General features: G+C 44.3%; 1 protein-coding gene across 1 annotated transcript; it reads right to left on the bottom strand.

Annotated features, from left to right (window-relative positions):
- Window positions 1-575: 575 nt before the first annotated feature.
- Window positions 576-26,488, bottom strand: ahi1 (Abelson helper integration site 1). The gene is made up of 27 exons (XM_018731735.2): window positions 26,353-26,488; window positions 24,593-24,667; window positions 24,365-24,489; window positions 23,477-24,054; window positions 22,568-22,716; window positions 21,582-21,768; window positions 20,570-20,762; window positions 20,390-20,485; window positions 20,110-20,295; window positions 19,111-19,263; window positions 17,850-17,982; window positions 17,623-17,746; window positions 17,313-17,542; window positions 16,650-16,756; window positions 16,367-16,485; window positions 15,713-15,843; window positions 15,318-15,458; window positions 14,589-14,782; window positions 14,373-14,412; window positions 14,050-14,108; window positions 13,082-13,193; window positions 9,319-9,374; window positions 5,534-5,602; window positions 4,215-4,377; window positions 3,995-4,089; window positions 1,755-1,834; window positions 576-1,123 (listed from the first exon to the last, which is right to left on the bottom strand). Exons 2-27 carry the CDS (start codon window positions 24,600-24,602, stop codon window positions 961-963), a joined length of 3,693 nt encoding a protein of 1,230 aa, XP_018587251.2. The 5' UTR covers window positions 24,603-24,667; window positions 26,353-26,488; the 3' UTR covers window positions 576-960.
- Window positions 26,489-27,716: the final 1,228 nt, after the last annotated feature.

Below are 27,716 nucleotides of genomic sequence, written 5' to 3'. Positions count from 1 at the left end.
TCGGTCGCCGTTGGTCGCGTTGGGCCTTTGTTGAACGTAAGTGGTCCTGACGTCCGATTCACTGACGGACAATTAAAAGCAGCAGGCAGATCTGAGCCGCTTGTCATTACGAGGTCCTTCCCATCATCTGCATCAAACTACCATTTTTCTCCTCCTTAAAATCAATACAAATGGTCCCCATTATGTAACACGACTGATTTGTTTTCACGTCATTTAAAATTATTCATCAGGTTTCTTTACATTCAAATCATACACACTGTATGGAAACTAAAATTCCCTCGCTCACGCATAAAGCAAAGGGTGAGAAACTACTGTATGTAGAAACACCTTGCAGTCACCCCCGAAGTCTGATGTAAAAAGTGTTTTTAATTCTCGTGAGTTCGATTTTTTAGAATTTTAGTGGCAACATTATTGTAAAAATGCAGCACGCAATGGGATGATTTATTTGTGCATTATGAAAGATCCAGAAGCAATAATATAATGAACACATTCAATGTATGTTACATTTACTGAAATGTTAAATGTCATTATCCCCTCCCCAGAAAACTGGCATAACTAAGGTGAGAGGAAAAACTGTTTATTGACATGTATTTTTATAAAACTGGTCCAACAAAGAATTAAAAGAAAAAAATACAAAATAGGACAAAAATTTTACTGTTAACTACATTAGAAATATTTTCAACAATGAACTTTATAACGTTCATACACGATGCTCTCTGTACAATATGAACGCTGCAGTAATAGCAAACATTAAGATATTTTCCTCCAAGTTGACATTTGACAATTTTGGGTTCGCCTTAACTATTGCAAAAGGATGGTTATTAAATCCTCTATGAGTTAAGGGCCAAAACATCTGGCTGTACAATTACTAAGTATAAAATAAAGTGCAGAACAGCAGTAGAATCTCTCATTGCCCAGAGAAACGACAATCCTCTTTGGTTGCTCTTCCCTGCTGGGGGTCTATTTATCATCTTCACGAGGATTGCTCGACTCTCCTCGTTTTGGGAGCGGTCTGCAAGCCGTCCTCTTTGTTCCAGATGTGCTCGGGACTTCGGGGTCTGACGGAGCAGATTGCGCAGACCCTCCGGGGGGTCTCTTTGCCTTTCTCTTTTTCTTCCGATCCCTAAAGGAGGCGCCATAACGCGAAGACAAAAGTCCGAAGTCACAAGCTCAATATGGCTCAAATGTAAACATCACCCCAAGGCACAAAAACCTGACCAAGTTAACATTCCCCCAAGAGGAAACAAAATTCCAAATTATTCCTAGGGGAAACAACTGTTTCTACTGTCCTCCAGTAACTCTGCACGTTTGCTGAAATTAAAACGTAAGCATGCGAATGCTGTTCTGCTGACCGCCAATCGGCAGGGAGCGAGACTGCGTTTCATAAACTGTCGTGTTGACGTTCGCATGGTTGTGTGACGGTGGGTGAAAATCCTGATGGTATCTGCTTGCGCTGCGTGTGTAAGCACAGCAGACACCCAAGTGATCGGATGACGGGTGGCACCGGCAATAAACGACAGTTTAATCTCTTACTTTGTTCAGATTAAAATGTTTTATCTGCTATCAAAGTTGAGAAACTGATTTCTGGATAAATGCTTTGGACATGTGCCATACGGTATGAGCTGTAAGTATGAACCAGAAGCACGCAGGACGGGCCGCTGTTGAGCAGAGGACTCGGATCCAAAGCAACAGGGGTCACGCGAAGCCCGCAGTTAAGATGCCGAGGAAGCCAAGAGGCCCACGCCGCCACTCACAGGCCGGAAGGGATGTCGGAGTCGCTGTCGTGCTCCGAGATGAACCTGAGCTCCCCGGACGCGCTCACGACGGCCGACGTCTGCAAGGAAGGACACGCAGGAAGGGTGTCATTCGAGGGGTGGGGGGGGCGGGGATCTGAGAAGGCACACAGTTTCCTGCGCAGTTAACACTCTCAGGTTCCAGCGGCAGTGAAACCTGCCGCTTGGCTGCGGGACGCCAACAGCTGCCGCCGGCGAGTTGCGTGACCCGCGGCCAGCAGACGCTCGTGGGAGGGCGCCGGAGAAGAACGGCCGAGGAGACCGTTACCCCCGCAACTGATGTCTGCACCGGAAAAGGACCGCCAAACAAACGCAGAACGACACGCTCTGCCCGTACAGCAGCTTCTCGGGTTATAAACGCTACAATATAAAGCAGCTATAAATTATGGATCGCCGAGAACTTCTTCACCACTGACAGCGGCAACGCTGGGTCGCGGCAACATAAAAACCGAAACGGGCTAAGAATAGATCCGCAGCCGTAATGCGAGGACAAAAAAAAAAAATTGAACCGTTTCGAAAAAAATGTGATCAGCTACAGTTGTTGGACAGGAATTTCCGAACCTTAGTTTCAGTTTACAACTTTCACGTTATTTCTGTTTATCAATTTCACACATGCCACATATCGGGCAACAGCCCTGGTGTCTCTGGACAGTGTGATCGGCTGAAGCAGCAGGCGAAAGGAACAAAAGCTCTGATCGAAGCGTAGCCTTATGGCCTTTGCGTTTGAAAAACAACTGTCCCTATCTCTGTCTCACACACACACACGTGCATGATTAAATGCATTCCAGATGTGGAACGTGCTTAATGTGTCACCTTAAAAAAAGGAAAAAACAAGAAAGCAGAACAGCGTACAGTTCCCATGTGATGGGTGTGAAGTAACTGGTTAACATTGCAGCGAAGCCCTGCTAATCACACTTCTGAAATGAACAGAGTGTCGGTGCATTTTCTCACCATCCGACGTGTTCGGCACGTAACGTAATGGTGTTGTCGCAGCGAAACTTTAAAATAACGCCGCTTCTTGTGACGGGAAGGACAATATCCCTTTATTTAAGGACACGGCAGCATTTCACGGTACAAGCACCGACTTGCCGCGTTAACACCCTCGCAATCGCGGCGGTGCCCTTCTTGAATATGACAAACAAAAATAATAATCGCCGCTGCAATGTGATTAGCTGTGATTGCAGTGTATTTTAACTCTCTTTCCCGTGTTACTTCTCAAGCAAGTCTTTTTTTTTTCGTAGTTGCACTACAATCACATGTTGCACAGTACCGGCCTCTAAGCCAAGTGCAGTGGAATTCGATGTGCTTGAGTGCTTTACCACATGACAAGGAAAACACTTGTGTGACAGAATGAGTGGGGCTTGCTTCAAGTGAGGTGTGAAAGAACAGCGCAAAAATCACAGGTAGAGGAAAAAAATATGCCTTAAAGATTTAAAAAAAAAAAAAAAAAACTGCTTTTTTTCTTGTTTTGCACAAACAATGAGTGGCATGCAATGCCAGTTTGCAGACCCTTTAGTCTAATGCTCTTTGCTGATTATATATTATACACCAGATTCCCGAGTCTGCATGTCATGTAGCCGGTGGCGTGATGGTTAACGCCGTTGCCTTGCAGTTAAAGCACCCAGGTTTGAATTTACATTCGTGCTGTAGTAAAATTGAACAAGATTCTGCACTAACTTTCAATTGAGAGAGTAAAATTACCCAGCTGTATAAATGTTGGAATCACCGTATGTATCTAAGTAACAAACCTAACGTTTCAAGTTGCTTCAAGAAAGAATCGGCTAAATGAATTTAAAATAATAGAAATAATAACGTACATTACAACGGAGCCTAAACGGTGCGTTGACTCGCTCTTGAGATGTGCGTCCGAACTAACGTTACAAAAGGCAGGTGAAGAACAAAGCGTGTATTCTCTCTTTTTATTATTCGCATGGGAATCCACATGACAAAAACCTACAGTTTCATGTTCCAAGTTAACGTCTCATTATTACTGTGCGATCCTCTCCTGATTATATCATCCGACGAAACGATTGTTCCTCCAGGGCAGTCACTGACGTGGGGGGTCTATCTGGGCACCTTACAGTATAATATTGCCATATGTTGCAACTAGGACAGGTCTAGACCCATACAGTTAAAAGGTTAAGATTACAAAAGCCAAGGAAGGATGAGAAAGTCACTGACCATACTGACTTAAATATTACCTTTGTGGGTGTAGATCTCTCAGCTGACTGGTTAAGCTGCTCCAACAAGGAGGGGTTTGTTTCCATCGCATGCGACAGTTCCTCCTCAAAATCCCCTGAAACAAAGGCCACACGAAAAAAACCTCAAAAGGAGTCACGTATAGGCCGGGTCTACTGATGCTGGACGGAAAAAATGTTGTCAAATACACTAAATAAAAGATCAGATTAAGTGGGGACGTACTTTGATCGACAACGTAGTTAGCTGGGAAGTAGCCTTGCTGTCCCCTGCCAAGGCGTCCGAACCACCAGTTGTCATTGTCTTTGTACAGCACTTGGATAACATCGCCACGACACACACTCAGCTCATCAGATCGGTTAGCGCTGTAGTCGTAGAGAGATATAACCTGAATGGAAACGTGACGATAGAAGTTACGTCAGAGAACTGTAAAGTAATCGAACCGTCACAGCTAGCTAAGACGCTTACGGTCCGACTATAACACCTCACTCTGCTGTCAGATATTTCCATCACTATTTTAAATTACAGCCAAAGTTTTTCCAAAATCTATACACTTTCACAATCACATGAAAAACAAACTTGCAGAAACTTGTAAAAAAACATCAAAATATAAACAAATTAAAATAGCAAAGCTGCAAAATACTGTACTGAAAGCAATAAAAAAAAAACAAAAACATCACATTAAACTTCAAAATCACTGCATGAGTCAACGTGAAGAACAAACGAAGAACTGGATTTTCTTCATGATTTTGCTTCTTGCAATGTACAGTACACAACACTTGCACCCCGCAACCTGTGGAAGATGTGAGTCACCTAGAGCAGCTAACAAAAATCCCAACAAGTAGAAGTGCAAAAACAAAACCTTTGCTAGTCATCATTAACACCCAAATAAAAAAATACCCATAAAGTACATTCAAAGCTTAAAATCAACATATGCTGAAAGATGCTCTTTGAGTAGCGTGCATCAATTCAGCTTTTTCGCATTTGATTCACTTCTGATAAAACAATTTTAATGTACCACATATTCCACCTTATAAATAAATCACTGCTTCACACCACAGGCTCATGTTTTTGGTATCGATCTATGCAATGTAAGGCAATATAAAGCAGGACTACTATAAAACCTTGAGTTTTGTTGCTTCAAAAACAAGAGTGCAGTCAGAAATCTAGACTGTACAGTAAGAGAAGCTCATTTTCACAATATGTATAAAGAGAAAGGCTGCAAGCTGGAAGCAGAGAACAGATGACAAAGAGAGATAACCAAACACAAGACACTTTCCATCCTCATCAGAGCACAGTCCCTCCTCTAACTATTTGTATTCCACTAAAACACCATTAAATGTACTTCATTATTACTAACCATACACATGTATCAATAGTGCACTAAGAGATATTGGATACACATACTGACATACACCATGCCATATATTCTTCACCTCAAAGGATGAAAAATTACACATACCGAATTCCTCAAGTGGCAATAATTTCAAAAATGTTTTATAATAAAAGATAAAAAGTGGGCGATGTAGAAACGTTAAACTCACCGTCTGCTGCACTGGTACGAAAGAATCAGCCTCGGCTCGAAGGGAAGAGGAAAGACGATCATCCAAGCCCTGGAGGGGGGAAAGGAAGCGTGGTGCTGCAAGGTCAAGCCTTTTGTGTCAAAAAACACACTAAGACTCCCCAGCTTAGGGCGCCTCTACTTTGACTGATGGGAATAAACTGATCTTCCACTGGACTGTGTTGCATAGGAAAGAACACAAATGCACAATTCTGAAAAACAGGTCTACAGCCACTCTTCAGAAGAACGTAAAACAGTCGCTTCCTATGTCACTGCTCTATGTAGATTATAGTTTAAGACGATGCACAGTGTAATATCAACGGTGTTCATCTGACAAAACGCAAGTAGGGATCTCATATGAGAACCTGTCATACCTGCTCATCAGTTAAACATGAGTGCAGTGCAGATATATTACCCAGTCAAACACAGTCGTCCCAGACCTTGACTGTGAAAGCTTGCAGGCAATGTACGCATAGCAAAAGGAAAAACAAAAACCACTGGGGCCTTGACTCTGCAGTTTTCCATATTCGACTCTGTCAAAAAATTATGTAAATATTTTAACAGCATAACGTCCACTTTAAAATTTAGATTTTTCACCCCCCTCCCCAAACCGAGGCTTAAAAATGGGGCATAGCCCCATGTCCCACCCTGACACTGCTCCCCCTTATACCTTATACCTTGTGCAGAATTCAGTGTTTGAGAAAACATCTATATACTATATACGTTTACGCACACATTAGTGGTAAAAATATTTTACACAATGTTTTTAAATTTTGGTCTTGGTAAAAAAAAAAAAAAAAAGGTGGATACCGGTCTTCTGATGCTGAAATATTAAAATAGAAACTGAACAATAAAAAAATAAAAAAGTACAGGCAGGAAGTGGCGTGAAAGAGAAAGTACAATAATACAGAAGAGGCTTGTTTATGTATGACATGCGGTTCATATTAAGAAGCATATGCAGAAACAATGTTTTGATAAAAACACCTGTGCTGTGCATCCACACCCTAAGGGGACGGTTGAGGTCCTCACAAGGGCTTTATTGGGGGTTTTGGTGGGTGAAACCCTGGGTCAGATCAGGGGTGGGGAGGGGTAAAGTGGAGTGGAGTGGCTCTGCCTGCCCTAACCGCACAGTGAGTCATTTCTCCTGTGCTACCGCAGGTCGGCGGGTTTGAGTCTGCACACTTGTGCACAAGAGGGGGAAAACCGACGCCCCCGCAACCAGTGATCGCTGTAAACAGTCAGGCCAGCGTTCAGGGCTTCCCCGCCCTGCTCCTGGTGGAGCTCTCACCGAGACCTCAAAAGGTGGGGCAGGGTGAGGTGAGGTGGGGTCGGGTGGAGTGAGGTGGGGTCGGGTCATTAAACCAGTTCAGATGAGGCCAAAGGGAGGGGCTGGCCCTGGCTCGGTTGAAGACCTGCTCTGTCCCTTAAGTAAGCTAGAGAGTCACAGCACAGCATCTCCAACATCTTTCTACAACTTTACACTGAAGGACTTACATGCAGCTTGCAACCAGATATCTGCATTCCTTGCCCAGACTGATCTCCTTGAGGAATGCCAGTTTGGATTCAAGATGGGCCATTCCACTGAGACTGCCCTCATCTCCGCTACAGTGGAAAGCTTTCTAGTCGGCTACACCGGTCTCCCTTTCCACAGCCCTCATTCTCCTTGACCTCCCTGCAGAATTTGACACTGTTAACCTCTGGATCCTGTCTTCTTCTCTAGAAGTGCTTGGAATCAAAGAAGAGTGCTGAAATTGTTTCAGTCTTACCTAGCAGTTAGCTCAAGATGGTTTGGCACAGCTCCCCGTCTTTCCCTCGGTGTTTCTCAACTGGTGTTCCACAGGGCTCTGTCCTGGGCACCTTACTCTTCTCCATCTACTCCTCTCCTCTCAGTTTTGTTATTGCCTCTCACATGTTCTCCTTTCACTGCTATGCCAACGATACCCAGCTCATTCTTCTCTTTTCCCACAGCTGCTACAGACATATCTCCTGCTTGCCTCTTGGAAACATCTCTGCTTGGATGACTGATCACAATCTAGAACTGATTCTCTCCAAGACCACCCTACTGGCAGGTTCGGCGACCTGTCGAGAACACTTCATTAAATAAACAGGACAATTTCCTAATTTCATCCACTTCAAGATGGTCAAGAATCTGAAAACACTCCATTCAAGTTTCTGCTCTCCTCCATAAAACCTCTCCATTGGATCCAGAATGCTGCTGCACGAGATGTGCCTAAAATCCCAAAGCATTCCCATGTACCTCCACTCCTCATCTCTCTCTACTGCCTTCCTATAGCTGTCTGTATCAAGTTCAAGACACTGGTTGCGGCCTACGAGATTGTCAAAGGACTTGCGCCCCAAACACCTACAAAGACCTGATCATTCCTTGCACCGTGTCAAGAGCACCACTCTCCTCCATCACTGGCCACTTGGTGATCCCACTCAACAGAGATCCAAAATCAGAAGTCCATGTTTGTGGTTTTGGCCCTGAAGTGGCGGAATGAGCTCCCCCTGTCCTTCAAAACTACTGAATCCATTTCAACATTCAAAGTGTCTCAAGACCCATCTCATTCGGACCCACTTCTCTCCTGATCCTCTAGCAGCTACATAAATTTACTCAACATCATCTGTCACGATCACCTTTGCATTTCTTATCAGACTCCATTCTATATGTAGCTTCTCAAATGTACACCAGCAAGAACCGTGGTATCGCACAAGCTCACCGCACTTTTACAGTTGCATGTTTCAGCTTTCTATTGGTGAGATGAACTTTGATTTACATTGAGTTGTATGTGACTTTAGAGAGCGGTGTCTGCTAAATAAACAGCTGTGAACATATGACTGCGGTGTGTGTTGGGTTTTGTTGCGCTGGGGACTCTCTACACATGACATGGCAGCATTAGAAAGAACTGTTTTCCTCAGTCTTAACGAAAACAATCATCCCAAGAATAGAAAAACTCTGACCTAAGCAGTGCAAAACCAGTCCTTACACCCGCTAGCATTTTCCTTTGGTAGGTATTTTCATAACAACAAACAACATGAAGTTTATTTACCACAAAAGTCCTTATTCAGAGCAACTACAATGTTTAAATTTTCACACATTACAGATTTCTGCGCAGGTGCAAGCTTACTTTAGCAGCTCAGTTCAAGAGCATTTACATGAGGTGCTTAGAGCCATAACCCTGCACTCAAGGGATCCAGGTTTGAATCCCCACTACAGTACTGCTTAGCAAGGTACTTACCTTGAATGGGTCCAGTAAACCCTACTAAACTGTATAAATGGTAGCACAGTGGTATAATACAGCAGTTACAGCTTCTGCCTTTAGACCCAAAGGTGATAGGTTCAATTCCCACCTCCAGCTGTAGTACCCTCGAGTAAGATACTTACCCTAAATTACTCCAGTAAAATCATCCAGCTGTATAAATGGGTAAAATGCTGTAAGTTGCTTTGGAGAAAAGTGTCAGCTAAATGAATAAATGTAAATTACTGTAAACCATTTATTATACAGTCCTGATACTCCGATTTACTTTGGAGAAATAATTAGCAAAATACAACGAGTAAAAGCGAACAATAACAGCAGGTCCAATGTGCTACATACAAGTCTAATAGCAGCCTAATAACCTTGTAGGAACTGTGTACTACCAGCCTTTTCTTGATTCCAACAACTACTGTAAAACTACTGGACCTTCTGTACCGCAGCCTCTTAGCTGCAAAAGCACAACAGAACATCCAGTGGAGATTTACACTTCTGAAACTCAACGGCGCCTTACCGTCTGGAGCTGGAGGGAAGGTGCATGGCTGAAACGCTGACCGACCGGACTGAAGCCTGCAATGGGAAAGAGAAAGTACAGCCAGGGTCAAAAGTTTGAGTACACCCCGGTAACTTGGCCAACACTCGTATGGAATGATCTGGACAGAAGGCTAAAAGCAAAGCAACACGCAAGGGTCCTGCTGCAGGAGAGCTGAGAAGACATGCAACCTCATTTCTTCCCCAACCGTGTTCACCCAAATCCTCGTAAGGAAAAAAGAACTAGTTGGACAAAACAAGTGGACTCAATATTCACTAGCGCTGTCCACTGGACTACATCAATACATGACAGAATTCTAAGAGCAATTTTTAAAAATCAGGGCTGTGAAGCTTAAAAGCGCATATATTCATGAACTGAAACAGTTCAGTGCCCATGTTACTCCATATAGTATCTCTACCCTGGTTACCGTATAGTGACACAGACCTTAAACGGCACCACTGACACGAGACACTGCACAACATAAAACTTGAGTCAGTAACTTGTGAGAGATTTTGAAAGGGGCAGATACCATATGCTTGCTGTGATGAGTCATCTGACGTTGGAATCTATCGCAGAATTTGCTCCTCAAGCTCGACAGACAATTCCTGTAAAGCCAGGACAAGCTGCATCATGTGCGAAATTCTTCCATAAGTGTGACCCGTACAGTAGTGGAGAAAACAGGTTGGCTCATTTATCGTAAATCTCAGCGGAGCAGGAATTCTAAAGAGCGGGGCGAAGCACTTGCCTTCATGTGGAAAATCAGAGTACGTATACTAAGCCTGTTCTCGAGCGCGGCTCAACACGGTACAATACGCTGATAACAACACGTATGAGCTTCTAACCCTACAGCAACAACCCAAACTCAAAAGTTCACGTGATCTATTTAACTTTGTTGTTTTTTTCCACTTAACTGATGCATTTCTTCAAAGTGATGTCACACTGAGCTACTTAACACTGATTTACCAATGCATACTGTATCACACACACACACACATTTTCAGAACCGCTTGTCCCATACGGGGTCACGGGGAACCGGAGCCTACCCGGCAACACAGGGCGTAAGGCCAGAGGGGGAAGGGGACACACCCAGGACGGGACGCCAGTCCGTCACAAGGCACCCCAGGCGGGACTTGAATCCCAGACCCACCGGAGAGTAGGACTGCGGTCCAACCCACTGCGCCACCGCACCCCTTCCATACCGTATCAGTTAAGAACAAACAGGTACTGCAATGGAAGATGGGATTTGAACCTGGTTTCTTCGACCATAAGGATGCAGCTCTAACCACTACGCCACCTGCTGCCCGGACCTGATTTAAACTTTGATTTGAGCCGATTTCACTACGTAACTCATTCTGCACGACCTGCTGCGTTCAGCTCAACAGGGGTCAGCAGACCATTAAAGCCATTTTAATGTGTCCTTCACGGTCGCGCATTGACTTTATCCAGGATGGACAACAGCGCACAGATGACATTGCATCACGAGAAGATTCGAGACGATGGTTCCAAATAAGTCATGGCCGTGTGTTCGAGACATGTGCGTTGAACCGTCAAAATGAGACTCTCGCTCCCTCTGCTGTTCACAGAAGTCTTCCTGTGCAAAGCTACAGTGTGACAGTTCAGCTTTCAAAGGGACACAACCAATAAATGTTGACCATCTACCTGCACTTGTCTGGAAATGTTACGAAAGAAAAACATTCAGCATCATCCATCCATTATGAGTAACTGCTTGTCCAGCGCAGAGGCGCGGTGATCCAGAGCCTATCCTGCAAGTGTAGGGTGTAGGACAGGGTACATCCTGGATGGGACAGCAGTCCATTATTGGGAAATCACACACACACACACACACACACACACACACACACACACACACACACACACACACAATGTCCACAACCGCTTGTCCCAAGTGGTGTCGCGGTGAACCGGAGCCTAACCTGGCAACACAGGGCGCAAGGAACACACCCCGGACGGGACGCCAGTCTGTTGCAAGGCACCCCAAGCGGGACTCGGACCCCAGACCCACCAGAGAGCAGGCTCCAGCCAAACCTGCTGCGTGCCCCCCCACCCCCCCCGCCAACTGAGAATAAATCAGGAGAATAGCTTGGAAAGTGACTTTTGGACGAGAGTTTCCGCGAGACCCTCGGACGTCGAGAGACAGCAGCAGCGCACCTGCGAACACCTGTCGTACAGGCAGAAACCTGTAAGGCAGAGCCTCGCATCTCCTTCTCCAACCTCGGAAAGCGGGTAAACCCCTTGCCAGAGGGAAAAGTCTCGTGGGAAAGTGTGCGAGGTATGTGATGGAGGCGAGACAGCGAAACGCAGCGAAACGCAGCGAAACCCCTAAGTCCTGAATTTCAAGTTTGACACTTAATGCTCAAAAAAATGCCCCGAGTGGCACAAGCTGGGACACGCAGGCTGCGGACAGGAACCATCCGGGATCGCGACTTCTCCTAGGTGTTGCAGGGCATATCAGATAGGGACCGCCAACCAGCATAACCAGGTGACACATTCCCATGTGTTTACAGGCTCTTATCTCTCTGTGCTCCTCCAGGTTTCACACCCTTTGGGCAGAAACAAGAGTCTCTTTGGGAAAGGAAATATTAAAGCGCTCTATTCAAGGGTAGTCATACAGCTTTGTGATGTCATGTTAAAGGGCCCAATGGGGCTTGTACAATCTGCGAGACCTCAGGGTGACAAGTTGTACATTCAGCTGTCCTTTAAGTGCATTTTATTCCTTTACACACACACACACACACACACACACACACAGACACACACACACACACACACACACTGAAGCCACTTGTCCCCAGTGGGGTCGCGGCGAACCAGAGCCTTACCTGGCAACACAGGGCGCAAGGCTGGCAAGGGAGCGGACACACCCAGGACGGGACGCCAGTCCATCGCAAGGCACCCCAAGCAGGGCTCGGACCCCAGACCCGCCAGAGAGCAGGACCCGGCTACGCACGTTGCGCCACCGCACCCCCCCATCCCTTTATAGTGGGTTCTAATTAATACTCAAACTAATTCATTAATTTTTTGTTTCCTTATATGTGGGAGCAGCAAGTGGCGTAGTGGTTGATCCCGGCCTGAATCCGAGCTCCTGCAATAATAGCCATGGATCGAGGCACTTACCTTGAATTCATCAAAAATTACTCGACTGTATAAATCATTGTAAACAACCTTGGGGAAATGTGCCAACTACATAAATATAAATACAATATCCTCACTAAACTATTTTTTAAATTCATTTTATAGAAAAATATTAGAGCAGGGGTATGCTTAATAGAGAAACTCAGGGTAGGTACCACTATCGAGGCAGTGGGGTTTGAACCAGCTACCTTCCGATGCCACGTCCTTAACGGCCGCACTACCTGATGTGTCACTCCTAAACTTTTAGTGTATATGCAGCAGCGGTCGGTCATATGTAAGTCTGCTCACATCTGATTTCCTTTAATATCAACTTATTAATGAGCAAACTGGCAAGGACCACTGTGCCGTGTTTCAGTGCCATAAATCCCAAGCACACGGGGAAGGCCTGCTATGGAAATAAACACGAAAATACAGCGAATCTACTTTATTTATTGTCCGAGAAATACAAGAGAGGAGAGCGAAGCGCAAAGGACTAGATTTACGGTTGCTTAAGAAAGCCAACAGTCGTGAACGGCGAGCAGATTTCCCGCAGGGGTCGAGGACCTTCTGGAAGCGTTGCCGGACAGAGGGGCGGGGGGAGGGTGTTACTCACGGCTGCTGGAGCCCAGAGAGGGTTGAGGGGGGATGAGCGGAGCTCCGGGGAGTCGTACTTTCGAGTGAGGGGACAGCACGGATGGCGCAGGGAGAAACGGGTCCGAACTCATCTGGAAGAGATGCGGAGCAGCACTCGTACGGCGCGTCTGTCACGGTGCACGTCACTATGTCCACCTGGCGCCGCCTCCTCTACCTTCTCAGTGTCAGCAGCGTTGAAACAGGCCTCACTCTGCATTACCCAGCTAGGGACATTTGGCACTACTGATTATAAAAATTTTTTTATCTAAAAGTGAGAGGAATATCAACTGCACACTGACTTTATTGTTTATTCATTTAGCCAAACCTTCTTCTCTAAGGTAACTTATAATGTTAAGTTTAAACACATAGCTACTTATGCAGATTTATCCATTTATACAGCTGGGTAATTTTACCATATTAATTCTGGTAACCATGATCAATGGTACTACAGCAGGTGCTCGCTTCTACACCACCCGTTTCCCCTGAATGTAGCTTTATTTTATTAAAATATAATACATGACTTGTGAGATCTTGGAAGTGTAACAAATGAAATTTTTATTACATAAATGGTGTGAGAAAATTAACAATAACTGGAACTTGTATGTAATTAATACAAGCCTGTGAAAATGTATTAACGTGCTTACATTTGCACTGAATCACTGCCTGAATGGTGAAGTATAGCATATCAGTCAATTCTCATTATATTAAGTGGGCAGCAGGTGGCTTATTGATCACAACTGCCGTCTTTGGATCTAAAGGTTGCAGGTTTGAATCCAACGTAGTGCTTTAGTACGTTGGAGCAAGGCACTTAGTCTAAAGCTGCTCCAGTAAGGATTACCCAGCTGCAGAAAATGTAAATATGTGTAAATAATTGCTGGGTACTTTGGAAATGAGTGTCAGTCAAATAAATAAATGTTAAAAAAGATGGTATGTGAGGTGGAGACTCACTGTGTTGAAGAGAAAACTGGCTTCCTGAGGTCTCTCCCATCCTGTTGAAGAAATCCCTCCTGTACAAGTACACACACGTATTTAATAACAAAGAAAACAGTGCATCGACAATATTCCCATTACGTTAAACCCTAGAAATGTACTAGGGTTAAAATACGTTTAAACAATTTGCAGGAAACCTGGGGTGGAAGTGGTCCTTAAATTCAGTTTTGAAAAAATAAAAATTATTATCATGTTACTGTGTGTACTTTGGTTAATTATTTCTTTATTTTGTCAATTAAATACAGTACAATCCTAATAAATGATGAGTAAAAATTAAATACCATGCTCATACAGGTGGTCCACAGCTGAAGGATTTCGATTCTGAAAGATGAAATGTAGAGGGATATTAGAACACTGAATAAAAAGCAAACTGCAAAATTACCAGGAAGATTTTCACTAGGAAAAGGTTTAATTATCAAGACAACTTTCATAATTTCACAAATCTCAGCTATTGTATTTCTGGCTATCGAACATGCGAAGTCGCCGAACAAACATACTAAAACAGAGTCGAGCTTCTGTTTGACGTGTTGCATCTTCAGAGACAGACGGGCAGCCCTGGCGAATCGGTCCACGGTGGAGGAGGTCGAGGACTCGGGGAAGGCCGCCGTGTCGGACGTGTTCCTGAGAGCACCGGTCTCTGCGGGGCTGCGCTGCTTTAGCCCCTTCATGCTCTCCACTTCCATCTGAGCAACTGGGTAAGAAGGAACCATGTGACAGTAATGGAAAACATGAACTGTTGGCCACATAAATTAAACATTTTACATAAAAAGACTGCAAACACTGGTGTGAACACTTCCTTCCATCCATCCATCCATCCATCCATCCATCAATCCATCCATCAATCCATCCATCCATCCATCCATCCATCCACCCCCCCCAGTGCTCAAAGTGGTCCAAAATCCACCCCAAAAGCTAAGACAAGAGGCACGGTACACCCTGGATGGGAAATGAGTCGGTCATAGGCCAACCACACACACACACACACACACACACACACACACACACAGACTTCTGTAGAAAACCCACATGAAAATGGGGATTATTCCGTAGAGACTGAGCTGGATTCGAACTTACATCCGTCTAGACAATAAAATCCACAGAATATGCATTCCATTCATAATATAGTCAGTTTATAGACTGTTTATGGTCAAAATTCCTACAAAGTTTAAGAACGTTTAGATTCAGCAGTTTCTGTCCGTTCTGAACGTTCCGGACCGCGCAGTCACCTTTGCGGTCGTAGATGTAGACGAGCACCGGCTGATTATCTCCAAAGGCACAGAAGGCAACCATGTTTTCATGGGGATGAAAAGCTACATCTCGCAGGGGCCTGGGGTAGCACAGCTCCGTGTACACGGCCACACGGTCACCTGGGGGTCAGCGGAAACAAAGCTAACAATGACCGGTGCGCTATCAGTCGCCACAAGTGTAACAGAACGCAACCCCCCTTGACAGATGAATTCAGAACAAAATGACACCAGGTGCATCATTGTCCCTCTGGACCTCTGCAAGAACCTGCTCGCACGGGAAATGGTCAAAAGAACTGGTGCAACGTTTTGGGCGGAGTCAGAGCAGGGATTGGTTTGGTGGGCGGATCCCAAACAAGACCCTCCCCCTCGCTCACCCGTATCTGCGTTCCACACGTAGGCCATGCCGTCTTCGCTTCCCGAAAAGATGAAGCTCCCGCAGGGCGAGAAGGTGCTGCGGATCCGCTCTCTGTAGTTTGTGATCCCAACGTACTTCTTCACCACCAATCTGACCCACACACACACTCATCACTATATCAGTGTAAAGCAGGAGCGCTCAACATGCAGCCAAGCATCATGTGTGACCTACTCTTTCACATCACGAGTTTTTAAAAAATTAATACAAAATGAAAACGTTTTATTTTAAAAATATTAATATCCACTATATCTACAATAAATACTACTTTCTGCCAAATCACAACACAATTATAGTTAAACATACAGAGCACCTAAAAACTAGAATACGCATTTTTCTGTATAGATATTTGAGGTTCAGCATGTCACTTACTATGATTTTTATACATGTGGCCCCTGATGCAGTACACAATGATTGTGGCCCTTGGTCAAAAAATGTTGGACATCCCTGGTAGTTTAACTACATTCATCGTATCACATCTACTGCCTTCGTACAATAAACCAATGGAGTGTCCCAAATCCACACCACAATCCAATTATGTTTTACATCATCATATCATCATTGATTAATTAACTTTTAAAGGTAACGGACTGTTCGTGCCAGAGTGAATATTTACATTCTCAAATCCATGACCCTCACGATGCTGTCCTTGGCATGAATAAGAAGACGGCGCCCATTGGGATGGACCTCCAGTCCGCTGATGGATATGCCCTTCAAGTCACTTTCTCCAATTTCCTGTAGAAGAGTTGGCACCAGTCCATTTCTAAGAACAGCCCAATATATCTATTTTACATAACAACAACAACAATAATAATAATCATAATAATTCATTGAATAATCCCAGAATGTGCAGCAGGACTAGTGACAGCTAGAGGCCACATTTTTCGGTTTTCTGATACCCGTTCAACGTTCCACAGCTGAGTCGTCCGCTGGCTTGCACCACTCTCAGCCGGCGAGTTCCACACAACGATAGACCCCCCATTGTCCCCAGAATACATCCGCATCCCTGAGCAGAAAAAAAACATCCACACAATTAAACGCATTTCACAAAAAATCTTGAATTAATGTTTCCGTATAATCCCAGTCTACTGATGTTAATTAAAGGTGATAAACACAATTGAACATACGCTGACATTGGAAGTCCCATTGGACAAAGGTATCAGCTACATAAAAAATACCATTTCCATATTTATTCTAGTACTGACAATTATTATGGCTTAGGCTGTGGACCCGTCTAAGAGTCCAATGACAGCTGAGGACCCCTTCAAGAAAAATTCCCATAAATCAAACCCAAATGTCCATAAATTCTGAGAAAGTATTGCAATTTGTTGCACTGAAACATAACTTCACACAGAATTTTGTCATAGATAGTAATAATATTTTTTCAATTTGGTTACATAGTGTTATTTTCAAAGAAATCCTACACTTTATGGACCCTTAACAACCATCCAAAGACCCCCAAAGCATCCGTGGTCCTCCAACTCAGAACCTCTATCTTAAAATTAAAAAAAAGTTAGTAACTGCCCAATGAAACAGCTCCAATCAAGCGAAGAGAAGCTCACCTTCGGAGTCGAAACACAAGGCGTTAATGAATGTCTTATGTCCCTCAAACTCGTGCAGAAGCTGACCGTTGACGTCACGAACGTTCACGTTCCACACGCGGATGAGGCAGTCGTAGCCCCCGGTTACGACCAGCTCTTGGGTAACCGGGTGATACTGGGTGGCGTAAACAAAAGACGGGTGGGGAAGAACCTTCTTGGCGATGCTTTGCATCCTCTCAACATCCCAGATTCTGGAAGAACCGGAAGCTCATCAGACACATCATTGCGGGTGACATCAGATACATCACTAGCGAGAGATGAGGATGTCTACCTCACGGTCCCATCTGATGACGCAGACAACAAGCTGAGGTCATCTCTGGACCAGCAGAGGTCGTAGACGATGCTGAGGTGGCCGTTGAAAGCGGCCAGGACTTTTCCCGATGGAATCTCGTACACTGAAACACACAGAAATGCGGTTGCGTGGTGCGTAATGACGCAGCTGGGAATCGAGCGCGTCGAGTCATCGTGCTCAAGGGCGCATGGACCGCAGGGACGCACCCACAACAGGGAAGGCGTCCCTGTCTGCGCAGCCAGCCGCCAGCCTTCGTCCAGCGTGTGAGAAGCGCAGCGTGAGGCAGCCCATCTGACCGCCCCGGAAGGACAGCATGGGTTTGTTAGGAATGCGGCAGACCTTTCACAGTAGAAAAGAAAAGGGAAAAGTGTACATATTTAGTGATTTTCTCAGGGTCAGGGGTCAGCCTCAAACTGTACATCATGATGACCTTATCACATTTACAGAAGCATCAGAAAAAGCACCTCTCACATGTGATTGCTACTATACACCACGTCAAACGCGATCTCTATCTAACATCTTTATACACATAGCCTTCAGAAAGTATTCAGACCCCTCAACCCCCTGCTGTCCTATTTCTCAGGAGCACCTCCCATCAAGCCACCCTACCATGGAGACCTGAAGGATTGGGTGCTCCAGAGATGGTTGTCCTTGCTGTAGGTTCTCCCACATGTACGCAGGAACTCCATAGCTCCATGAGAGTGGTCACTGAGTTCTTCCTCACCTCTTTGACCAAAGCTTTTCTTGCTTCTTGCCCTTAAATTGAGTCTGACAGTCAGCTCTAGGAAGAGTCTTAGTGATTCCAAACTTCTCCCGTTTGACAATGATCTAGGTCAGCATGCATCTGAAAACCTTCAATTTTTTAATACCCTTTTCCAGATCAATGCATTGACACAATCCTGTCTCGAGGGTCCATAGGGAGTACTTTGGACTTCGTGGCATGGTTGTTACTCTGCTGAGAACTGTGGGAACTTATAAATGCAGCTGTGTGCCTTTCTAAATCATGTCCAGTCCAATGAATTTGCCACAGGTGAACTACAGTCAAGTTCCAGAAACATCTCAAAGGCGATCAAAAGAAATGGGATCCAACTGAGCTCAATTTTGGGCTGTCATATGTCAAGTAGAGATTTTTTTATATTCTGGATAAATCTGCAAAAAATTTCAAAACATATTTTCACTTTGTCAGTATGAGGGTTTGTGTGTTGATTTGATACCAAAATATCAGTGCACTCCACACTGAAGTAAGTCTAGAAAACACAGTGTCAAAAAAGTTGACGGGTGTGAATACTTTCTGAAGGCACTGTATGTAACTATCATTTACGTTATTTTACACCAGTGTCACCACAACAAGATCAAGAGAGTTTTTTTTACAGCTACAGAGCCCCGGTGATAGAGCTCCAGAGGGTTCTTTGTATTTGAGGACATTTTTGTGTGGACGGATGGCTTTACCGACTCCCTACAGCTCACCTGCCCAGGCACTCTGCTCCACCTGAAAATGTCGCCTTTGTCCTCCAGCGCCCGGCGGCTCGTCTTCTTGGCCACTTCATCCTGCAGCTCGCTGTACGAGGTGCTGCCCCTCTCCTGCTGCAGCGCCATCATCGAGCGAATGGAAGGGTCAACCTAGGTCACACACAATAACAGCAGCGCCGGGGTTCCATCACACACACATGTATTGGACAAACTTCTATAACTGTCCCTCAGCTTCAGTACTTTCCTCATGGGACTACAGTTCATGCAAAATGTCATGGGACAGCTGGTAGTGTAGCGGTTAGAGCTGGTAGCCTTTAGCCTTTGGACTCAAAGGTCGCAGGTTTGAGCCCCAACTCCAGCTGTAGTAGCCCTGAGCAAGGTTCTTACCCTAAAAATTGCTCCAGTAATAATACCCAGCTGTATAAATGAGTAAATAACTGTAGGTAGACTAAAATTATAAGTCGCTTTGGAGGAAAATGTTCAGATAAATGTAAAATGTTAGGAGTTCAGCAGGTACCCAAGTGGTAAGACATCTTCACCTTGCAACCTGGGTTTGAATCCCACCTACTGCTGTAGGACCCTTGATCAGGGTCCTTAACTGTGAGTGTAAGTAGCTTAACACTGTACAGTGTGCTGGAGAAAAGCATCAGATAAATGAACATAAAAATTATTCAAAATGTAGAGTTAAAAAATGATTTAAAAGTAAAAAAACATAATGATGGATCTTTCCACTGCTTGTTTGTTCGGGACCATTTTCAGCACAGTGTACGAGTGGTCCAGTCCTGCTTTCCGGTGGGTCTGGGGTTCGAGTCCTGCTTGGGGTGCTTTGCGATGGACTGGCGTCCCGTCCTGGGTATGTCCCCTCCCCCTCCGGCCTTACGCCCTGTGTTACCGGGTAGGCTCCGGTTCCCCGTGACCCCGTATGGGACAAGCGGTTCTGAAAATGTGTGTGTGTGTGTGTGTACGAGTGGTCATGAACGCGGAGGCTCGGCTCACGTGTTCCGGAAGCTTGAGGCCCTTCACAGCTACGTAGAGTGTCGACGCGTATCTTCTCCTGGGGTACCTTCTCCACCACTCCACCACCTCCACAGTGTGAGGCTGTCTCTTGGCTCGTGGCGGGGGGCAGTACAGCTGCAGTCGTAGCTTACTGCCTACATTTAGGACCCCGTTGGCTCCCACAAGCTGGAGATCATGGAAAAAGGGCACAGGTATGAAACACTGACCTCAAAGGCAGAAACATTCTTATAACATAAAGTCCGTATTTGCTGTGCGATACCTTCAGGAATGCCCAGGCGATTTTCCGAAAGCCCCGTTCATGTCTGTCTGCTTCCGTGTTGGCCTTGGCTTCGTCCATGCTCATAAAGTCCAGGACCTTTGCATTTTTCAGAGTAGAAAGTATTATAAATACAGCGATGATTATTATAATTACTAACTAGTCACTTTTTAAGGTCCTAACCTCAAAGAAGAGCGTAACTCGTGGGCTTTCGTCTTCATCCTGGAGGAAATACCCGAAGCGCTCGTTGAAAACGATCTGCTCGTCCCACACGGGAATGGTGGATTTGTTCTTTTTGAAATCGAAGGGTTGGGTCATGATGGGGAGAACGTGCTCCACTCCGTCCTGCTCGTAGAAGGAGGACACCGGCCGATGACTGCCGGGGAGGGGGGGGGGGGGCAAGGAGACAGACATAAGCGGCGAATCCCGTTATACTGTAACTAATGAACGTTTGTCTACAACATTAAAAACATTTATGGAACCTAGCATACATTAAATATATACCCTTCACTAGTTGACAAATACAGGCGGTCCCTGATTTACAATGGGGTTACGTTCTGTGAGTCAAAAGTATCGTTAAATCAAAAATGCATTTAACACAACTAACCTACTGAACATCATAACCTATCATACAGTACGCGTGATGGCCATTACAGGCTTGCCTCCTTCATGCTGGTCAATTATGCTGAGTTTCTCCTCAAGAGTAATTACCCTCGTCTTCTTCCCACCAGTAACACAGATGGGTGTTTCCGTGACATTATGGATACACAAAACACTACGTAGATACAGGGGGGCTATCTGTATAGCGGCCACGTGGCAAGACTGGGAGATGTGGATTGCTGCCCAGCATCACGAGTGAGTATCACTTGCCCAGCGGGGGGGAATCAAACTTCGAAGCACGGATTCTACTGAATGTCTATCGCCAGCTCACCACCATAAAACTGAAAAGTCGTAAGTCGAGGAGCATCTGTACCTTCAGTAGGAATTAAACAATCCAACATTTCATCAAATTCAGTTATCCATCATCAATAATCACGTGGCTACAGCGTATGGCCGTGGTGATCCGGAGCCCATCCTGGAAGCATAGGGTGTGAGGTACGGTGCGAGGTACGGTGCGAGGTACGGTGCGCCCAAAGGCGATCCATAGAGGACGTTTTGGGGGTGGGTGTTGATTTGGAAAGCATGTATATTACACCTGTCTTCTTTCTTCACGTACTGCCCAGTGACCTCGTCGATAACGTGGACTTTGACCATGGGGTGAGAGAGGAGGATGTCTGTTTTCAGCTGGTCCGTCCTGTGGATGTGCACTCCGAGCACGAGGCTGTCGTCCAAAGCCGGCTGTGCAGCACTCGGCGCCTCGGCCTCGTGGTCCTCTTTCACCTCTGTGAGTCACAGTGGGACATCGAATAGAAGAGCAAAATCGTGTTAAACCTGAAATGTAGCCTTTGTAGCCTTGCAAGTTGACTTACAATGTTGCACATTAAGCTACTTTTACTGAATTAAGCTACCATATACCTGTTGCCAAAAATATCGGCACCCTTGCACTTTTTTCAAAAACTCACTATTTTCTCGAAAAATAAGCTAAAATTGACCAAAGCAGTTCCTCTCTATGATTTTTTACTTCACAGGAAGCACCTGATTGCAATTACTTTTTTTATCCCAGAAGCTTTGCTCCCAAATATTTAGTTGGGGGTGTCAACAATTTTGTCAGTGCAATTTCTTTTAATTTCCTGACTTGTAAATCTTGAATTCTGAATGAAAATGAAAGGTTCTGTAATATGACAGAAAAATTAAGAACAGTGGAGACCATAAAAAGTACTTTGGTCCATTTCTGCTTATTTTTAGAGAAAACTGTGATTCATTTGCAAGGGTGCCAATAATTCTGGTCATGACTGTAATATGACTAACCAGTTACACAGATGGATCATTTTTATTGTGTTAATTCAGGGGAAATATGCTGATAAAGGGTTCTACAGCAAAAGCAGGGATTCAAACCCTAGACCTTCTGAGAGCACGATGCTTGTAGCAACTCCGCCACCTGCTGCCCATATTTATATTTGTCAGCTTTATTACTCTGGAAGTGCAAGCTCTGGGCAGAAATTAAACAACCTTATGATGATCACTGAGCCTCTTTATGAAAATCCCCCATATAAAGTCAACAACACTCTCTGATTTACTCACCCTTAATTTTTTTCTTTTTCCTTTTTTTACTGCTGAGAGTTTCCTCCCTCTCATTTTGCTCATCGGGCTGCACTTCCTGCTCGCCTCGTCCCTCTCCTCCTGCATCCGAGGAGACCGTCCTCTGTTTGCTCCTGGGCTCCTCAGATGGGCTATAAGAACAAAAACTGAATGAAATGCAGAGCAAAATCTAAAGTAGAAAAGATGTTGAAATTTAAATTATTAAAACCAAAACACTGTAAACACCGGGAACAATATGATGGAGAACAGGAGTCCTGTACTGCTCTGGAGCCTAAAACTGATCAAGTAAAATAGGGGAAATGTCTCCCAACCACCAGAAGAGGGCCCTACTCCCCTGATCATTTTGGGGCCAGGATGGATTATTTCAATTGCAAATGCTCAACCAAATAATGTGACCAATTATTTTGCATTTGCATATAAAGTACATTCACTCACTATTAATAACTGCTTGTCCAACTCATAATCACGGTTGTCTGCAGCCTATCATGGAAGCAAAAGGTGCAAGGCAGGGTGCACCCCGGGTGGGACACCCGTCCATCACAAGGCTTTCAAACACAAGCTTTCACTGATGCATTTGCACACTGTGGACAATTTGGAGTCACCAGTTCACCAGAAACACGCATCTTCGGACTGTGGGAGGAAACCAGAGCACCTGGAGGAAAGCCACCTGAACATGGGGAAAACATGCAAACTCTACATAGACAGGGACTGTACAGCCCATGTGAGGCACCAGCGCTACTCGCTGTGTCACCATGCGACCCGTTTAAAAATTACAGCTAAAACTGAATGTGAAAGGTAGTGGTCAGTGTCACAATGTTCGTACGGGACGAATGGCTGCCTTAATACACAGTGGATAGAATAAGTCCCTTCAAACCACCCCCTCCTCATTACCCTGGTTCAACTTCAGTGTCATGTGACTTCAACTTCTTCTTTTTCTTCTTCCCAACATCATTGTTCAAGGCCACCACCATGGTGGTTCCACTCTCCTTCCCAGGAGCCATCTTGCTTGAGCTCTTCTTGGTGGCACGTGCCTCCTGGCGAACAATCTGCTGCTGGTACTCCTGCAGGAGTTCATCTTCAGCCTTCGCCCCATCTGTCAGCAGCCCGTCAGCGCCTTCTGTCCCGTTCTTCTCTTTCCCCTTCTTTCGTCTCACTACCTTCGTTCCCAGTGTCTCGTTCGCTTCTGAAACTGGCCCAGAGCCATCCTTGTCGGTCGGGGCGAAGTACCGGATGTTGTCATCCTCAGACGCTGGCTTGGGTAGATCCCTCTTACTCTTCTTCTTGCCCTTCGAAAGCTCCGCATCCTGGACGCCATTGCTGTTATTCACCTTCTCGGACAGCTCCTTCTCCCTGAGCTTGTTCTTGATGTAGCGCGGGCTGCCCTGGTCGGGCCGGTACGTGTTCTTGAGGATGGTCCCGTCATCCTCCGAATCTTTGTTGAGGTCAAGCTGTTTTTTCAGAGTTTCAAGCTGACACAGGAGACAGAAACGAAAATTTGTTATCATAGTTGACGATGTGTATTAATAACATCGTCAAGTATCAACAACGGCGAGAAAATTTATATACTCAATAACATATGCTTAACATTACTTCCCCTTTAATATTGGTTATAAAACAACATCAGCACTATATACTGTATGAATATGAGAAATGTGTTTCTTACCCTTCACCTTAACATCTAGCTGAAACCATATTTAAACTTTATTACATGCGCCATGACTGGAATCATTCTCAGGGCTGTTCCGGTATTTTCTCGAACCCCGACCAGGCTCTACATACCACAATACTTTCCTGTTGCTGGGCATTCTTCTTTCTGGATTTTTTCTTCTCTGAAGGGGGATCAGTGTACCTCTTTAAAACCTCATCAAATCTGGCCTTAGTCTTTGCTCTGGCTTCACTCTCCCCTTAAGGAAGACAGACACTGTTGTTATTCATTGCACACTGAGCTCAAGACCTCATTTTAAATAATGGATTACTGCCACACGATAACTGATTGCCCCCATTTACCTGCTGGCATCCTCAAATCTTGAAACAAAATTCATATTGCAAATACAGGTTTGATAACGTTCTTCCAGGATTCATCTGAAAATAAGGATAAAAAAGATCACTTTCCATAATCAACAATTTGAAGCTATAATCGTTGGTAAAACAGCATACAATGTTTCCAGCAAAAATTTCCCTTACTGCAGGGGCATTACACCAAATATGAGTCATATCAAAATTAAATAAAATTATATCAAATTCTAAAAAATGTCTTGGTAGATAATATAATTTTTTTTCATATATCGTTATCATGAGCTGCGTGGATAATATTTATGTTGCTGAGAAATGAACATAGACTCAAATTCAGCAAAAGTGCTCCTATTGGGTAAAATGTTGTCACCTCACCAACCAATCAGCACAAAGTCAACAAAAGCTCTGCTTTTAAGAATGTGATCACTTCATTGACAAATAAACACGCAATTAACAGAAGCTTTCATATTGGTTGAGATGTGTTCAACTCACTGACCAATCAGACACCAGTCAACCTAAGCACTGCTACTGGCTGCAAAGTCTTCACTGTATTTACAAGACAGTCAACAAAAACACTCTCACTGGCTGTGTTGTGATCACTTCAACGACAAATCAAAACTACCTCCATCCTGTGAAAGCAAGCAATTCTATTGGCCACAATGTCTTCACCACACTGACCAATCAAAATACAATCAACAGAAGCTCTCCTTTTAGTTATGGGGCACCAGCTAGGAGTGTTCTCACTTTATGTGAATGTGTATTTGTTAGGAGCTCAGGAAGAAGTGGGTCTGAGATGCATTTTGAGAGCCTTCCTGAAAACTTAAAAGATTCAGCAGTTCTGAGGAACTGAGGGCTCGTTCCACCAACGAGAGCCAGAACCATGAACAAATTAACTTTTGACTTTAGACCCTTTGTGAGTGGGAACGCAAGCAGCCAAGGAATGATTGGGTCTTAAAGGTACTGGGGTGCAAATCCTCTGACCTTTGAGTGGTCAGTGAGGAGAACACATTGAAACCACTGGACCACTTCTTTTGACTGTTTTGTTAGGGAGTTGAACTCACTGCAGGCCACAGGATTGCTTCTTCTGAATGTGCTGATTTTTCAGTTAGGTGAACACATTGTAGCCATCAGAAGAGCTTTGTTGATATCAACTTTCTATATCCTACTATGAAGTGCTATTCACTCAAGTTATGTGCACCAGCAAAACTGGGATCAGACCAAACTGCTCAGATAATTATGTCTGTATAAAGCTCTTACTGTGCTGAGCAATCCACTGTTTACCCTACTTTGGAGAAAAGCGTCTGCTAAACTGACAAATGAAAATGTAATGTGTGGCTCAGATAAATACAAAGCATGATATAGTCAAGATCTGAATATATTGGAGATCCAAGATTATAAGCATCTCGGTAGACATTAACAATGATTAATAATTACTTTGCAGTAGGACATGATACATGAAACTTGGTTAACACTGTTAGTCATACTCAGTCCCTGAACTTTTTGGAAAGATTTTTAGGGGAAACTTACTAGTCTAGACCAGCTGTTGGCCATCTGACTGTGTGACTTTGCTAATATGACAATGAAATTGAATGACATCATGATTAACAGCTCAAGAAGAAAGAAACGCCAAGTGACGTCTCAAAACAGCGTAACATAAGTCGTTTCATCAAACACTCAGTCAGTTGAAGGCGTGTTCCCACCCGGTGCCTGTAACTCGTTCTCAAATTGCCACTAAGAAAACCGGTTTCACGTACCTGAATAGTAATATTATTTTCCTTCGTTTCCCGTTTCGTATGCAAATTACTACTAAAATCAATTGTTCTTCATTGGTTTACCGTTAACAATGAACGCAAACGCGTCGTTGCGATGGTTTCCCAAACAACAACACGACGCGAACCACCCTTTTTCCGTGACGTAATAAAAACGGCGATTCCACCTATAAAAACGGGCGTTCATGCAGTGTACGTATCGTGTCAATCATGCGAACGGTGGAATTGCACCAATAGGAAGAAACCAAAGGCGTACGAACCATGCGAGTCCACCAATAAGATTAAGGGCTGCTTGCCGTGTCGTTGGCTCAAATGCTGTTTTCCGCCAATAAGAGCCCGTGATCCCACCAATAAGGGTAAACGTTTGAAAGTCATGCGCTACCTACGCTTGTCAAGGTCGTGTGGCGGCACATTATAATTCGGACCCGTTGGCCTGTTTCTTGTGTTGGTTTTAAGCATACACCATACGTACAAACGGTAGTTTTAAATAATTTATTGAGTCCACTTATATTTTAAATGTATTCTTTCGTAGTTGGATTGAAAAAAATGTAATGGAGCCCGAAACCTGGTGTATGTTTTGTGACAAATAAATGAAAACAACAGTGACGTCACTTGTACTGAAGAATCCCACTTAGTTCTACAGCATGTTTTCTCACCCTTAACTGAGCTGTGGTGGGCAAATTATTGAAATTAAGGAATTGTATGTTTCCTGGTCTCTTGTGGACAAGGGTGCTGCTTTTATTAAGCGGTCATCTCTGTGCAGTAAAATCTGAGATTGCATACTTGTATTTTATTTGGATAATATCTCAGGTGTAAAATCCACATGCAACATTACACTACAGTGAAAAAGTAGTGGTTTAAAATAGTATGTGTCTTACATTTAAATTCACAGTTTTAAAGCTTTCAGTTATTGCATTTTTTTGGTCAGCTTTTCAGAAGTTGCTGAATTTGTAATGCAATGAATCATCATTAATCCGACCGATAAGGCCCCCATGCAAGACAAACACATTTCTGTATGCGGGTTTTTTATTTTGTGAGTAAAAGCTTGTGTTTGTATTGTCAAAATACAGTACATTTAGACAGCATAAACATTGCCTGTGATTATTAGTTTAATTGCTACTTGCATACTTTTTTAATGTAAATTAACACCAAACTTAAGAGAAATACACCGAACTATTCACAACACCACAAAACATTATCAAAGAACATACTTTTTCTTGTGCACACTAATGACAGCCTTTAGCATGTTATGTTTGTGAAATAAACAAAATGACCAGATGTACCGTTTCCAGTGGTTTCAGTCAAGGTTTAATGTAGCTCTTCCAAGTCAGGTTAAAAACCAGTGAAAG

Source organism: Scleropages formosus, chromosome 15 (genome assembly GCF_900964775.1).
Source record: "Scleropages formosus chromosome 15, fSclFor1.1, whole genome shotgun sequence".
Taxonomy (NCBI): domain Eukaryota; kingdom Metazoa; phylum Chordata; class Actinopteri; order Osteoglossiformes; family Osteoglossidae; genus Scleropages; species Scleropages formosus.
Note: the sequence above shows the minus strand (reverse complement) of the source record. Positions and strands in the feature narration are given on the sequence as shown.

Coding starts and splice junctions, on each gene's coding strand:
- ahi1 (XM_018731735.2), bottom strand. Junction 20,763..21,581: donor TACGTGAAGAAAGAAGACAG/GTGTAATATACA, acceptor CCTCCCCGGCAG/TCATCGGCCGGTGTCCTCCT. Junction 13,194..14,049: donor CCAGTTTTCTCTTCAACACA/GTGAGTCTCCAC, acceptor CATCTCTTCCAG/ATGAGTTCGGACCCGTTTCT.